This window comes from Vulpes lagopus, chromosome 1 (assembly GCF_018345385.1).
Source record: "Vulpes lagopus strain Blue_001 chromosome 1, ASM1834538v1, whole genome shotgun sequence".
Classification (NCBI taxonomy): domain Eukaryota; kingdom Metazoa; phylum Chordata; class Mammalia; order Carnivora; family Canidae; genus Vulpes; species Vulpes lagopus.
In genome coordinates this window covers 159,583,964-159,599,688 of record NC_054824.1, presented here as the reverse complement: position 1 = coordinate 159,599,688, position 15,725 = coordinate 159,583,964, and the positions used below count along the sequence as shown (strand labels likewise).

Genomic DNA, 15,725 nt, shown 5'->3' with positions numbered 1-15,725 from the left:
GGCATGTTTCATGTTGCTCTGGGCTGCTTCTCCCCCTAGCCCCCACCCCGATTAATCCCTTTTTTTTTTACTTGCTGTGTCAATGTGAGGAAGGACCTGGACTTTTGTTGAGACCCTGCAAAATTGCCAGGGAATCATGTCATTCTTGTGCGATTTGGGCTTTCCTTCCTCATTGTTCATCAGGTCAGTTTAAGCTTTAAACACCTAAACTGTGTAACACTGCATATGAAAATAAGATCATGTTTCAGACAAAGTGGGAAAGTCCCAAACACCTAAAAAAGATGAACTGGTGAAAACCTGGTTGACAGCCCCTTCTTTTGTTTAGGGAGGTGTATGAAATAATCCAGGAACATTGTCTCTGTTGGGAGAGGGATGCTATCAGATGAGAATGCTATGCAATAAGAATATTATTCAAAAACTCAAGTGGCTGGGCTGGAGCTGGAGGGAAGAGAGAGCACTGCATGCTGTGCCTTATTTTGCATCAACCCCATCGCCCCCAGGAATACCTGAGCCCCAGTTGATCTCCTGATCTAGTGCCTTTGAATTTTCTTAGTGACCAGTGCTTCTAACAGTCACTAGACCTAGGAGATAAGTAAAAATGGATGTCATGTGCTATTGGAAATGCCAGAGAAATAAAGTAGTTTGTTATTTTTGAGTGGAGACTGTAGTCCTTTCAAAAGATTTTTATGGTCCAAAGGGAGAGCGTTGTGAGTGAAGGATCTCCATTTTTTTTTAATTGGAGGGTGCTGCCCACATCTTCTGCTTTGCCTATCTTTACCAGGTCTTGCCTAGGTTCATGAGACACCGATTCCTCATGAACAATTTTTTACTTTCCTGTAGCTTTCTGTCTTAATAAAGTCAACTGAGCCATACATAGAAGTGATCTCACCCAATAGGAGATACTTTAAAATTGTAATTAAGATCATGTAAACTTTTGAAGAGGAGAGAATTCTGAATCTCAAATCTTTTTTTAAAATCTGAGATTGCAAATTTGGCAGATATACTACCTTAATAATAGACATTTTATTTGAATAAATGTTTGGATTTTTTTTAAGGTAGCTTAAAAATTCAGTATTGGAGATACCATTTGAGTATTATAGTAGAAATATATTCTCTGGTCCTCCAAAGTCACATAGATTCCATTCTTCCAGTGCTTTATTGACACATTAAAGAACGTTTCTTCTTAAGGTGGTAACATTTTTTTGCACTTTTATTCTGAATGATATATTTTTCCCCTGAATTTGCTGAATAGAATGTGTGAGGCTTATGTGTCTCAGACCTATTCTATCTTCCATTATCTTACATGATTTATCTCCTACAAAGAGTGTTTAGAAAAATAATAAAAACAGGAATAAATGTTTTGGTGTGATAACATTAAAGGGATCCCTGGAGGCTGGTTGAAATTATTTGGTCTTCTGTGTCTTTTCTAGATATCCAGAATTTTTGCTTCTTTTCTCACTTTAAAAATAATTCCAATATAATCAGCATACAGTATTAGTTTCAGATGTACAATACAGTGATTCAACAATTCTATACCTTACTCAGTGCTCATCAGAAGTGCACCCTTCATTGCCATCCCCTATTTTCACCTATCCACCCCCCCCCCCACCTTGCCTCTGGTGACCATCAGTGTGTTCTCTTTTCTCACTTTTAAAAAAATTCCAGTATAATCAGCATACAGAATTAGTTTCAGATGTACAATACAGTGATTCAACAATTCTATACCTTACTCAGTGCTCATCAGAAGTGCACTCCTTCATTGCCATCCCCTATTTTCACCTATCGCCCCCCCCCCACTTGCCTCTGGTGACCATCAGTGTGTTCTCTGTAGTTAACAGTTGGTTTCTTGGTTTGTTTTTTCTTTGTCCATTTGTTGTGTTTCTCAAATTCCACATGAGTGAAATCATATGGTATCTGTTTTCCTCTGACAGACATATTTCACTTGGCATTATATCTTCTAGATCATCTATGCTGTTGCAAATGGCAAGATCTCATTTTTTCTTGTGGCTGAATAAAACTCTACTGTGTGTGTCTGTGTGTCTGTGTGTATTGCATCTTCTTTATCCATTCATCCATTAGTGGACACTTGTATTGCTACCATAATTTGGCTACTGTAAATGGCACTTCAATAAACATAGGATGCATATATCTTTTCAAGTTAGTGTTTTTGTATTCTTTGGGTAGATACCCAGTAATGGAATTACTGAATCATACAGTAATTCTATTTTTAACTTGTTGAGGACCCTCCATACTGGTTTCCACAGCGGCTGTACCAGCTTGCATTCCTACCAACAGTGCATGAGGGTTCCTTTTTCTCCACATCTTCCCCAACACTTGTTTCTATTTTTTTATACTTTTTTTTCATACTTTTATTGGACAGACATTTCAGTTGAAGACGGATTATTATTCTCCACCAAATAGCATCTTTTTTTTAAAAATAATGAATGTGCAAAAAAAAAATAATAATAAATGTGCTTTATTTCTCTCCTAACTTTTAAAATGTGAACATTCTGTAATTTAGTCACAGCCTTTACTTCCAGGTGACTTCTTCATTGGGTCTCAATTCCCTTCTAAACAACAAACTCTTATTCCGGAAGGCAGTTAGCTTTTCATCATTCTTTCTGTCTAGGTAACATCCAAGGGCAAACCCCATGGGCACAAGTATATGTACCCAGTGGTCATGAACAATCTGAATTACGTTCATCTTAAGTGCTGCAGCCTGGGTAGCTCCAATGACCACCAAATAGCATCTTAAATCACAATGCTTTAAGAACTTAAATATTTTTCAAATTAAGCTCCTACAAGATCAAATTACATATTTTTCACCTTATCTTGTTTTAGCTGAAAACCATTTAATTTGTCTCTTCTTTAGAAAAAGAAACAGAACACATTTCATTTTTATATAGAATAAACTTTGTTTTTATTATAGACATAGATCAAAAATAAAAGTTTTTATGTACATATGACATGTAGTGCAAACGATAGGCTTTTAAATACCATGGATAGACATGTTGTTGGAAACAAAAGGAGATGAATCATGGATGTTAGGATGGTCGTCCTGGAACTGCAGGAGGGGGTCGCCTAGTGAAAACAAAACAAAACAAAATAACAAAAAGAAAAACACAGATGCAGAGGAAGAAAACAATGTTTAAAGTAGAAAACAAATCCAAATAAAAGCATGCAAAATGATCCCACGAAAGTCAAATTCAAATTAGACAAAAAACATGCAGACATGCAGGAGAAATGAGAGAACCACATGGCAAAGTTAGCAGTTCCCAGGACTTTCCCTGGCTATCAGCAGTGTGCTAGGTGTGAGCCATTTGAGCCCACTCCAGAATCTTCTTTTGTACCCTGAGATGATAAATCCATGCAATCATATTCAGGAGACCTGGAAATAGTACTAGAGCCAAATGCCTTTATCACTTTGAGTATTTGCTTCTGAGCCCTGAGTTTGTGACATTGTTACCTCCAAAGAGTTCAGTAAATGTAAAATCTCCAAAGGGAGAAGAAGTTGATATAGAAATTGACAGGTAAAAATTTTTTTTTTAATTTTTTATTTATTTATGATAGTCACAGAGAGAGAGAGAGAGAGAGGCAGAGACACAGGCGGAGGGAGAAGCAGGCTCCATGCACCGGGAGCCCGATGTGGGATTCGATCCCGGGTCTCCAGGATCGCGCCCTGGGCCAAAGGCAGGCGCCAAACCGCTGCGCCACCCAGGGATCCCTAAAAATTTTTTTTTAAGGTGAGGGAAATTAGAAGGTGTTATGAGATCAGATGAACAATGTAATCATAATGCAGAAAATGTCAGGGGTTGATCTCCGGGGGGAAAAGGATTTGTAAATGAGAATCTGCTCCGAGTGAATATCCTGATACAATAGGCTTTCCAAGCCCAGGGAAGCCACAAAGCTAGTCCTGGTCCATGGGACCCTGGGCTTCTGTCTCAGAGTTGCGTACAATTAAAGCTCTGATTTATTCGGAACTGGGTGCAGGGTGAAGGAGACTGAGTTTGCCAGACCTTTTTCCATATCCCTAGCTTGGCTGGCATCTTGTCAGGCCTATCGTTGTGAAATAAGGGTCTAGAGTGAGCTGTGCTTCATTTGGACATCAGCCTCTCTGGATGATTCGCTCCTAGAGGAGTAAACTCTACACTGCAACAAACGGCTCTGTCTGTAAGTGGGAAAACAGCAGGCCAAGTGAAACTTTCCCATTGGTTTCCAGCAGAAATCTGTACTTTCATTTCCTCTCTCTAACCAAATTGGTAATGAATTCCACACTACAGCAGGCCACAGAACTGTGAGGTTAGCTCAGTACCCTGCTCCCCGCGGGACTTCTTTTTTGGCTATTCATCCAGGTGTCTGACAACATACTCACTGCCATCTTACTCTTGTAACACTTCAAGTGAGTGGAGCAATGAAGTCTACAAAAAACAAAAACAAAAACAAACTGTTTTTTCATCTTCTAGGAGATGTTTAATGGAGCCAAACTGCACTATTTCTGAGCAGTGGTGAAAAAATCTTACCTTCCCTGAAGTCCGAGACCAATTTTTCTTCGGTCCAATTTAAGCTGGCTATGCTAAGGAGGCCTCTCATCCATTTAAATGATGAAGAACTTGCTTTTGGTAACCTTTCAACTGCGGGGGGGTCTGCAAGCCTTTAGATTTAGAGATCCAGGTAATGGGGATCCCTGGTGTTTTCATGAAGAAAGTGTAATTAAATTCCTGTCAGGCTCAATGAGATTTATCACCTGCCCAGCAAACAGAAACTATTTTTGAGTTCTGAAGGGGCTTTAGAACACTTTAATTACCTCAGCAGGGTGGGGAGGTGAGCCATTAAGTCCACACTGCTGAAGAGACATTCTGTTAGCATATGCCAAAGCACTTTCCTGTTTGAGCTCTTTGGTGTTCTAATCCAGAAACAGGATCAGAAACTCTATGTCTTGGAATATATTTCACCTGACAGCTAGAATGTTTGCTTCAAACATCAGAATGACATTTATTCCCTCAGGCGGCTCCTTTCTTTTCCTCTTCACTTTCCTGCACCAACTTTCCTCTCATTGCCAAAAAAGCATGTCGATGATGACACATGCAGTGGCTCAGAGTTAGTTCTATGATGGATCTTGGTGGTTTGAATTTTCACGATTTCTCTTCCAGAACCTTCTATGTTACTTACACAATGCTGAAGTGCCCAAGGCAAATGCTGAAAATATTTGGGCTTTTTACATGAAGGCCTATAAACGTACATCATACTCTTGCTGAATTGGAACACTGAGTTGAAATTCTGAGTAGTTAACAAATTTTAAAGTTTGGCCTGCTACTCTTTACCATACAAGCTAATCTACCTAATCAAGGTTATAGTTTCAAGAAGGTTACACCTTCTTGAGTATTCTGAAAAATAGCTTCAAAGAATTGTTTGGCTAGAACAGGAAGGTAAGGAGGCAGGAAAAACTGTGTATGGAACATGGGCATTATTCAAATATAAAAGACTCAATTATCAGTAAGAATGATGGATTACCCATATTCTCTTGGATCTACCTCAATGCTGCAATCTGTTCTAATGGTGAAATTCCCCTGGCAAGGTCCCTGGGGAGGTCTTATGACTTTTTTTCTTTTCTGTTACAACTTCACAAAACATTCTCTGCTTACTTTCTTTGCCCATCATTTAGATAACTTAGTATCTCAGATCAGTGGGTGAGCCTGAAGGCTTGGGTAAGTTTTCCTTTGATAATCTTTAAATTTTATTTTATTTTATTTATTTTTTATTTTTTTAGATGGGATGTTCCCATTTTTATTTTATTTTATTCTTTTTAAAGATTATTTATTCATGATAGACAGAGAGAGAGAGAGAGAGAGAGAGAGAGAGAGAGAGAGAGAAAGGCAGAGACACAGGAGGAGGGAGAAGCAGGCTCCATGCCGGGAGCCCGACGTGGGACTCGATCCCAGGACTCCAGGATCGCGCCCTGGGCCAAAGGCAGGTGCTAAACTGCTGAGCCACCCAGGGATCCCCAATCTTTAAATTTTAAATTAACCTGGATCCATTCATTTACAAGAATATAATGGGGGAATGTAATTCCTTTAAAGGAGCTCTTTTTTTTCAGGAGTGAGAGAGAAAAAGTAGTATGGAAAATTATCTGAGTCCTCCACAAGGCTAACTAAGACTCATTGCATGTATGTCTGCTTTCATGCCTCTGTTCTTATGTGATCTTCCTCCTTGGGTCTGGTACATTGCTGTGATAAATCATGGGGGTCAAGAAGATTGTCCTGGGAGCTTTAGTTGCTCTTATATTTGATTTTATCACCTGACTTTGTGATAGTGACAGTCTTGTAATGGACTAATCCTGCTCAATGCCTTTTCTCTCTTATCTAAAGCCACCAAAGCATTGTTTCCTCACAACACTAGACCTGCTTTATGTTTTATGAACAAAGCACTGATGGTCAAATAAGTCTGAGAAACATGTAGACACTGATCTTCTCTTAGAGATTCACAATGCAATCTGATATTAAAACTTCTGTAAAGTCTTCCAGTAAAGAAACATTTAATTTTTAATCATCATTTCCCAAGTATGCTTAATTAAGAAACCCTTGGTATATGTACATGCAAAACCTACTAAAATTTCATGGAATGAACTTTGGGAAACTCTAAGACTGCATCTCTATTTTAGCCAGCATCTCTTGCATGTATTCTAATTATTAGGCTGCCACAGTGTGAAAAAATATCAACAAATGGTCTTCAAAGTGGCAATGCAAGATGTGTGTTGAAGTACTAGGAAGTAGAGTATGAGATCTGTCTAACCAAACACCAGATAGATTTCTCAGTATGAAATTTAAAGATTCCAGCAGAAAAACAAGAATCTTGACAACTGAAAAGATATTTACTTCCATGCCAAAACTATTTCAAAAATACGAATAGTAATTTGCCAAATAGTTAGCAAATAAGTAGTTTGCCAAATGAGGTCCTTTGGTTTTGGTAATTTCCATTAGAAACTACTGAATAAAGAATAACACAGTAAAACATACACATGTACACACACACCCCACACAAGTGTACAGCATGATTCTCATCCTATCTTTTCTAGTAAAAAGCTTCCTTTGAAGGCATTAATGGCTCTACTCATGGAAGATGTACAGATATGAAAAAGAAATTATAACAGGAAAGCATGAATTAATACAGCAATCTTTGCAATTCATCTTTTCCCAATGAACATATCCTGAACACAGAGGGAAAGTAAAGCAATATTCATCTTTTCTCTTCTTGTCTTCCTATTTTGGATGGGTGGTTCAACCTGGGACTATGTACATTGATAAGGAACCTATTATCGAAACTCTGTAATAAAGAGTCTTACTCTGTGCTCTGGAACCTGCGGACAAGGATGTGTGTAGCTACTGTTTAGCACTCTTACATTTTCTTAATATTAGGGAAACTAAAAGGGTAGCTTCTCCCCTCGATGCCCAATGAATAAATAATGGAGGCCAACTACTGAGTCAAGAGCTCAATTACTTTCTGTAAGAAATGCCTTCTGTGGACCTAAAATTTGGGCAGAGTGTTCTTCCTCTTTCTGCTTCCCAGGGTTTTTCGCGAACACTTCCTCTTTAATGGCAAAATAAGATGGTGCCTCTTGTCAAGTGTCACATTGCACCCCCGCAACTGTCTAAGGCGTGTGCCCCTTTTAACCTAGTTCAGCAGTGATTTTGAATCAGAAATAAAATGTCTCCCACTCTCCTGCCTTTGATTTGTCTGATTTGCTCCCTTTAAAAAATATTGTCCTCCCCCCAATTAAATGACAGTAATGCCAAATGTTATTATTCCCCATTTCAGTAATTCTGGACCAATTTGATCAAAAGGGTTATAAGTATTCAGACATCTCAGGTCTTACCGATATGCATAGATATGAACCAAATATATTATACAAGAACGAGGAAGGGGGAGTCCTTCAAGTGTTATCATTTATTTCAAGTTCAGAAATACAGCTTCACATTTTCACAATAGGTACATGTAACCTTCAAGAATGATACAGGCTTGAGAAACTTGCTTCAAAAATTCCATTCACAGAGTCCATCCATATATCAGCAGTAAGAAATCTCGAAAGTGCCAAGAAGACAGTGGAAAGTATTCTGGCTCAAATTAATTAAAGAATCAACAGAGAAGGTAAGATTTTGCTTCTACACACTGCTTCTTCATAAAAAAGCAAAAGAGGAATTTGATTCAGAAAAGGAGAAAAAAGAAACATAGATGGGCAAACAAAACAAAGGCTGTACATATGAAATTAATCATAAATCAAGTATTGGTGAAATTTCTGGTTGAGAGGAATCGTTTTTTTATCAAACTGGCAACAGACAATGCAAGAGGTTGACAGAGTAATTTTTATAATACTTAAAAAAATATTACACAATGAGCAGAGTTTAAGGAATTCAAAGGGTAAAAATTAAGAAATGAATGCCTTGAGCTGAGCCATGTGTGAAACCCCAGACCAGAGTGGTGAGAAGTCTCACCAGTATATACCAGTATGAACAGGTCTTAAGACAAACAGGAGACTCTTCCTTGAGTTTTCTCTCTTGCTCTCACACATATACACATTCTTACACATATATACAAGTAGCAATGCATATACTACATAGGCTTCAAAATATTCTTAAAGTTTCACAATACAGAGCACCACACAATTTAAAGCATACCAACTAGACAGGATGATTTAAGATTATCTAGAAGACACATCTGAACTTTTAAGAAAGGAGTGAGTGATCTAATGAACTAATATTGTTTCTCTACACTCATCTAGCTTTATTCACATTAAACTCTGAGCTCACAGCTCCTCTTGGTGAAATGGATATAAAACTCTCAGTTTGAGTCTCATATCTTATCCCCCTTGAGTGGGTTCCACAGTTCAGAGACCTACTATTTAGGCTTTATTCTCAAATACTTATCTTTCAAATACTTATCTGGTTTGCCAAATGAGAAATATTTACCTGAAAGAGGAGATGGATGACCTACCTCTGAGGTATTAAGTAACTTCTTCCCTGCATTTTTTTGATAAATTTATTCCAAAAAGTCTGCTCTTTTTATTATATTGCTTGATGCCTCCACTTTATTTTTTTGACATTTACTATGAAGAATAACTATGTAGACCAATTTAAGCTTTTCAAGATTCAGCTCAGCAATCCAAGAATAATTTATAATTCCAATCAGATATCTTAAAAGTATGTTTCCCGATCTTACACTATATTTGGCAAAGGTAATTTCTTCTTAGATAGCAGTGCTGTGGACTTAGGTACAAATGTCTGTGGATGTTACTCTACTGTGCTGTCATGGTAATTCTGAGCTTTGTGTCTGTCCTGGAAAAATTTTGTATGCCTCATGTATGTTATCATTGTTATATGAACCACTGTTATCATGTATTACAGCAGACCTTCCAAAGTGAGCTCTTGTATTAACAGTTTAAAAAATATTTTCATACCCACACATACAGCACATGTATACATAAATATTTACACCCATACATAGCATATATACACAGTGCACATACATTCACACTCATGCTTGTGGCATTTTAACAAGTGCTTTTAAACCTACCTACCCAAAGGGGCACAAAACACAGTACTTACAGAAATGAATTCACCATGTATATACTGTATACATAGACACATGCATAGAAAATAAGTTTGTACACAGAAAACATCAACGTTTATCACATACTGGTATTAGGTCCCATTTCATATTTGAGAATTATGGCTACAGTCTATACTAAAAAGTCATAAAATTAATCTATTATGACTATTTTTAAATTCTAAGTTTAGAAGGCTTACAGTTATATCACAGGAACTGGTTTCATTATGTTTTGGAACAGAATGAGTTTGAATCTGAACAAGTAGGCAATTTACTAATAAACCCTACTGCTCTTCTGTGCTATAAAAGACAGCTATAAGCAACATTCAGAAGAGTAATCTTGGTGGATGACTTCTGGAAATGCAATATATCTGTTCTAAATCAATACTATTTCAATAATCTGATCACACTTGAGTAAACGGTTATTCCAATTAGTCAATAAGCATGCAATATTTAGCATGTGACAAGAAGTGATGTACCTATAAAACAAACATATACAGTTAATTCTTCCAAATCCTAAAAATATTGTATGTTTTATTTTATTTTGCTAGACATCTATTGTGTAGACCACATCAGAGCAATCAGGAGGAAGCCACACAAAAGATGAGAGGTGGTATGGGAAACTCTTAGAAAGCTCATTAAGCTACATTCCCACCTTAAGGCCTGGTATGGACAACGCACTTTAAACACATCTTAGAGCTTCCGACTTCATTCACCTTTACATTTCCTTTTAGCAGGATGCAAACCCTTTGGGAAATGGCATTAATATTAATCATATGACATAGTACTGCAGCAAACAAAGTGTTCTCCAGCATGACTTCTGGAATTCCAGGGGAGGCTAGAAATAACTGAGAAGTGAGAGGACAAAAATGTGCCTACAAACAGAGACAATTGGGACAGTGAAACTGTAGGATTATAATCTGAGAGCAAAAGCCAAATATGATAAATGCCATTGTTTATGACTACATAAGTTCAGTGGAAAGTTGGAAAAACATCTCCAATTTTCTTCGACATGGTTTGTGCTGATCTAAGAACACACCAGTGGTTATCCACAATATTTTCCTTTAACAGAAGGAAATTTTTGAAATACAGCAAAATGCAAAACCACTTTTAGCACAAAGCCAAACCCTGAAGTATATAATGTTAGCTGCCTATTTTAGAGAATTCAAAGGAAGAAGCAAAGGGAATCCTAAAAGGAGGGAATTTTATGATAAGATCTCTGTAGATAATTTGTTTTACTATGGACATTTACGTAACACATTCCCACTTAGCTGCAGCACTATTTTAAACACAACATTATGTCTCTTGCATATCTGTTCCATTCACAAAGAGTTAAGATTTTTTTCAAATGAGGGGAAAAAAAAGATATGAGAAGATTTAGGGTGCTGTTCTTTATACAATAACTTATAACTTAAAAGTTGAAATGTTCTTTTTGTAAATCTTGTATTCTCTGATTTTTTGCCTATTATAAGTGGGCTAGCTGTAACCCTTTAGAATAACTTCAAAACAATGTCATTCAAGTTGGCAAGTTCTCTTTTTAATAATGGTTGAAAGTTTTTACTTCATACTTTATGGGTGTCTGCTTTGGGTATAAAGTACACAGGAAATTAAAGTGAAGTTAACATACAAATCATGTTTGCTGCTTTCAAAGGGAGACATTTCAGTTGGTGAAACCTGATTTACTTCTGTAGAATATGAAATAGTGTCATGGGACGCCACTATTCAGTGAGGACTTGCTCTGCTGTCTGGGAACAGTTAGCAGACGGAATTCCAGTTGGCTTCTGGCTGTTTCCTACATGCTAATCATTTGGCCCTAGGTAGTCTAAAACTCAGCCTTAAGACTGAACTATTAACCCCCAGGCTAAGAGGATTTTGTAAATTTTTGAAATGCTAGCATTTGCCAAGTTGCTTTAGATCTCGATGTCTTAATACCATTATTTGGAATGACCTGTATAGAGACTCTGAAATCCTACAACTGTAAAAGTGTGAGCTCTGCTCTTAAACCATGGCATCTCTTACTAAACGACTTTTATTTTCATTCTGGGGCTCCTTTTGAAAACAGTTATCCCAGAGTAAGGCTCAAGATATATTAAGAAAGCCTAGAATGGATGGAAAGTTATGTTAAACTAGTCTTAAAGGCAGAAATTATTACATGAGGGAATTACAATTTAGCATGGAAAGAGAAAACGTTTTGCTCCAACCAAATAAATAAATAAACTGGAGTTTGTGTCAATGTGTAGTTAGCTATGCCTAAAATTAGCTCAGTTTGAAAAATTAAATATCTTCCATGTCAGTCACTGTAACCCATAAGGAGATGAATATATATGTGAATAAAGAAATTATATGTTTCCAGACACTTCTAGAGATGTGATATTTTGCTTCTTCCTTGAACTCTGAAACTAACTAGCCAAATCTACTGATAGACTACCGAAAATTAAGCTTTGATTTGCTGTTGAATATGCTTCTAGCATGAAGCAAAACACATTGGTATGAAGAGAAGCTCTCTAGAGCAAGCAATGCGTTAACTTTTCCTTTGCAAGCTATCTTGTGCTTCTGGAAAAGTTGTATTCTTAAGGAATCCTAATTTTTTTTAAAAAAATCACTTCCTAGCAGTCCTATGAAATAAAGAGGAAGGAAAGAAGATCTAAATAGGTAAGTATAGAGTAGAAGGAAATATTAATAATGGACAACATAATTTCTGTAAGCCAAAACAGAATGTGGGAAAATAAATATATGTATGGCTTAGGTCTAAGCCCACCATCTCATAGCTCTTAAGAATTATTCTTAATGGGCTACCTGGTGGTTAACCTGGGTAGGCAAATGGTCTCCAAAATATAGGGCTGCTATACAAACCTACCCTTGGTCAGTACAACATAGAAAGCCTTGAAGGGTCAGCAGTTTTCAAGAGTCAAACTCCAAAGGTTTGATACACCATGAGCAACAAAGATGAGTAATGAATGCATTAGTAAAACTGGTTACTTGCCTACTGATGTCCACACATGCGACTACTCATGATTTACTGATCAAATATGTTGCTTTCGCATAATTCATTAGTAATTAATTGCCATGCCAGACACTTCGTTTAGTCTAACAGGGAGGATTCTAGTGGACGGATTATAGTGGGACGAGTTGGTGATGGGGGTGGTCTCCGGCTAGAAAGAGAGAAAGAGAAATGTAAAGAAACAAGTAGAATATCTAAGCAGAAGGTTGTCCCAAAGACACTGAGAAAGAGCCATCATACACATGCCCATGCAGACAGGCCAGCAGGGGTGGTTGCCATCTGTAATGATTTGAACACTGTCACCTTTCATTCATCTAGAATTTTGAAACAAAAAATTTCATATGCAAATCTTTCTCAAAACAGAAGCTGTTCCTCCCAAAACAAAACAAAACAAAACAAAACAAAAAAACCCAAACACCAAATCATTTAAAAACCATCTGAAATGTCCTGTGCATTTTTCAGCTGACAGAGAATGACTGCATAGAGTGAACTGTGTTACATTATGCCTACTCCAGGAACTTTTAAGGTATATCAGGTCTCAGAGGATGATGATTTTTGAATTTTTATTTCCCTTTATGTAATATTCTCTTTTTACTGTCAGAATGCTAGTTATCACTTTTCATTGCCTTTAGCAGCAGCCTCCTCCAATTTGTTCTATATTTTATTTCTAATTTGAAGGGCACCAGAAAACCAGAGAATCAGGGTTTTTGCATTCTCTACAGTAAGTATAAATAGGCTCAGGAGAGTATTGCTCACTTTCTGGTTGGTTATGATGTTTCTGAGAGCTGAGGTTGCCCAATACACAAACTCCAGATAATGAAATATTACTGTATGTGAGAATCTCAACATTACCTAGTAATGCTCTTTAGTTCCTGAACACATCCATTTATTTCCTAAATGTATTAGGATCTCTGTGTGTGTGTACTTGCTTTCATATGTAGTATTTTGGGGAGTAATTTTTATAACCAACAAAATTCAACAAATTCTGCAAACTGAAACCTTTCTTCTTGATAAAACTGTCCCACTGGTTGTTTCAGAAAGATCCTTTTTGGAATTATAGTCATGCCACAGAATTTTTCCTGTGTTAGAAACACTAATATGATTAAATCAAATGTCCCTTCTCAGGTATGAAGAAGTGAAGATAGAAAACTTAAAGGAAACAATTATGAAATGTGTAAAAAAATCACAAAGGTATAAAATCTAGATAGTCAAGGAAAAAACGCAAAAGAGATATTGTTCATTAATGGTACAAATACTGGCCCCTTAGGCACAAACTCCTAGATATTAACAGAGTTCCTTTTTGCTCCTGCACCAGAAAAATGTCCAAGAGGCTTTAGAGGAAAGGTTTCCTTGGGAAGGTGCATTTCAATTTAACTCCTTATGCTAGTCTCCTTATTAGGTGGGCCCTCGATTTCTTAAAGTCTGACTAGACATACCTGATAGGCACAGTAACCAAACTAAACCATCAATACTAGTTGTTGATTTGAGTAAAAAACAAAACAAAACAAAACAAAACCTTTTTTTGCAGAAAGGGTAGTGGCTACTCTGACCATCTGACATGTTTTGGCTATTCCCTGCTGGGAAAAATCTTCCCCTGATTTCCTTTTTACTTGTGTCCATGCAAAAGCACTGCCCTTCCACTAGCATACTGCTCATGTTCATTTAAAATGGCCATATTTATTTGGCTTCTGTCCTGAATCTTGAACCTTGAATCACTTTCTCCTTTGTTGTGAAGTTTCTAGTGGTCAGAAGTCACACTCCTACTTCACTTGTCTCATACAACTTCTAGCATGATGTTCTATGCAATTATGTTCTCAGCGCTGTTTTGTTCTTCTGCTAGAAGTGCTATCCATCCTTCGAGGCTCACCTCCCCGACGTCTTCTCTAACCTACCTCTCCCTATCTTAATAAAGCTGCTTCGAAAGCATCTCAACATACGTCTATTACAACCATCACAATCAATCCTAATTAGGTTTTTATGTTTTATCTCCACTGATGAGAAATGGGCTGTGTCTCACTCATCTTCCTGTTCTTGTGGTGTGTGCTTATCATTCAGCCACTGTACAACTGGACACTGACAACTAAATAAAGTTATCCATAGAAGTAAGAAGCAATTTATGAATGCTTGTGATACTCACTGATCTTCACATTACATACAGGTATATGTTGGGAAGTCATTGCTGTTGCAGAAAAAAGAAAAAAAAAAGCTACAGCAACATGTAGGATTTTGACCCTTGGAAATGTTACCTGTAATGTATTTGCTCAATTCTTTAATAAATGTTTGGAATAAACATTAAATAATAAGCCCCCTGTCCTCAGCGAGTTTGATAAATAGTCACATAATGCATAGAAATGTATTCTTAGAATTAAGCAGTTATGGCGGGGTGGAGGGAGAGGAGGAGTTGGCTAGAGTTTGGAATTTGAAGGAAGGAAACTCTACCAGAAGATTCAATATTGGGTTGGATTTTTTTTTTTTAAGTAGATCTTAAAACAAATTCATTGAGGGGCAGGGTACAATGTGGCATGGTGGGTTGGAAATTGTTTCATGCATACATGATAGCTTGGACCAAGGACTGTAGCCAAGAGAGAAAGGAATACAAACCGAGTTCTCTTCTGATCCTTTGGTTCTTGGCTGAAATGTCATTCCTTAGCCCTTCCTGACCATCCTAGAGTTTCCAACCACCCCATCCCCAATCACTTCATGATATTTGTGTATTTCATAGCACTTGACCCTGTTTGTGATTATGTATTTACTATATTATTGCCTATGTCCTGCAGTAGATTCCTTAAGAGCAAAGACCATATACTCTGTATTTATTATGTGTATTCAGCATTTAGTATAATGTAATCACATTATTAGATTAGAAGGCAGTGAATAAATATTTATTAATAATGGACAAATGAATGGCTGAAAAGTGCCTAAACAGAGATGCTTGGCCAGGTTAGAGCATAGGCCAGATCAAAGATCCATTGGGGCCAGGAATATTTTTGAGGTGTTTATGAGATGCTATTATTGAGTTTACACAGAAAGAGTTCTAGATCAGAAGTCAAAAGATGTGGATGCCTCCAACTGCCAATTTGTATAGTCACTAACCACCTGAGGTTCTCCAAGACTCAGTTTCCCCCTC

The 15,725-nt window shown here is 37.2% G+C and overlaps 2 protein-coding genes and 1 long non-coding RNA gene across 7 annotated transcripts in view; 1 reads left to right on the top strand and 2 right to left on the bottom strand.

Annotated features, from left to right (window-relative positions):
- Nucleotides 1-2,476: 2,476 nt before the first annotated feature.
- On the bottom strand, nt 2,477-2,728 carry LOC121501157 (NADH dehydrogenase [ubiquinone] 1 beta subcomplex subunit 1). Its single transcript, XM_041773160.1, has one exon. The coding sequence runs from the start codon at nt 2,702-2,704 to the stop codon at nt 2,531-2,533; it is 174 nt and encodes a 57-aa protein (XP_041629094.1). The 5' UTR covers nt 2,705-2,728; the 3' UTR covers nt 2,477-2,530.
- Nucleotides 2,729-2,932: 204 nt separating this feature from the next.
- Nucleotides 2,933-15,725, bottom strand: part of DNM3 (dynamin 3) — a 545,518-nt gene continuing 532,725 nt past the window's right edge. For 4 of the 5 annotated variants that reach the window (XM_041753153.1, XM_041753160.1, XM_041753165.1 and 1 more), the window contains one exon: nt 7,924-12,749. In XM_041753153.1, the coding sequence (XP_041609087.1) occupies nt 12,680-12,749 (70 nt within the window). In that variant the 3' untranslated portion in view covers nt 7,924-12,679. Of the gene's footprint in view, nt 3,082-7,923; nt 12,750-15,725 lie in introns of those variants that run through there. The other variant, XM_041753175.1, reaches the window with a different exon arrangement.
- LOC121489842 overlaps nt 8,047-15,725 on the top strand; it is a 38,543-nt gene continuing 30,864 nt past the window's right edge. Inside the window, exon 1 of the long non-coding RNA XR_005987435.1 lies at nt 8,047-8,142. This is a non-coding gene — a long non-coding RNA (uncharacterized LOC121489842). The remainder of the gene's footprint in view (nt 8,143-15,725) is intronic.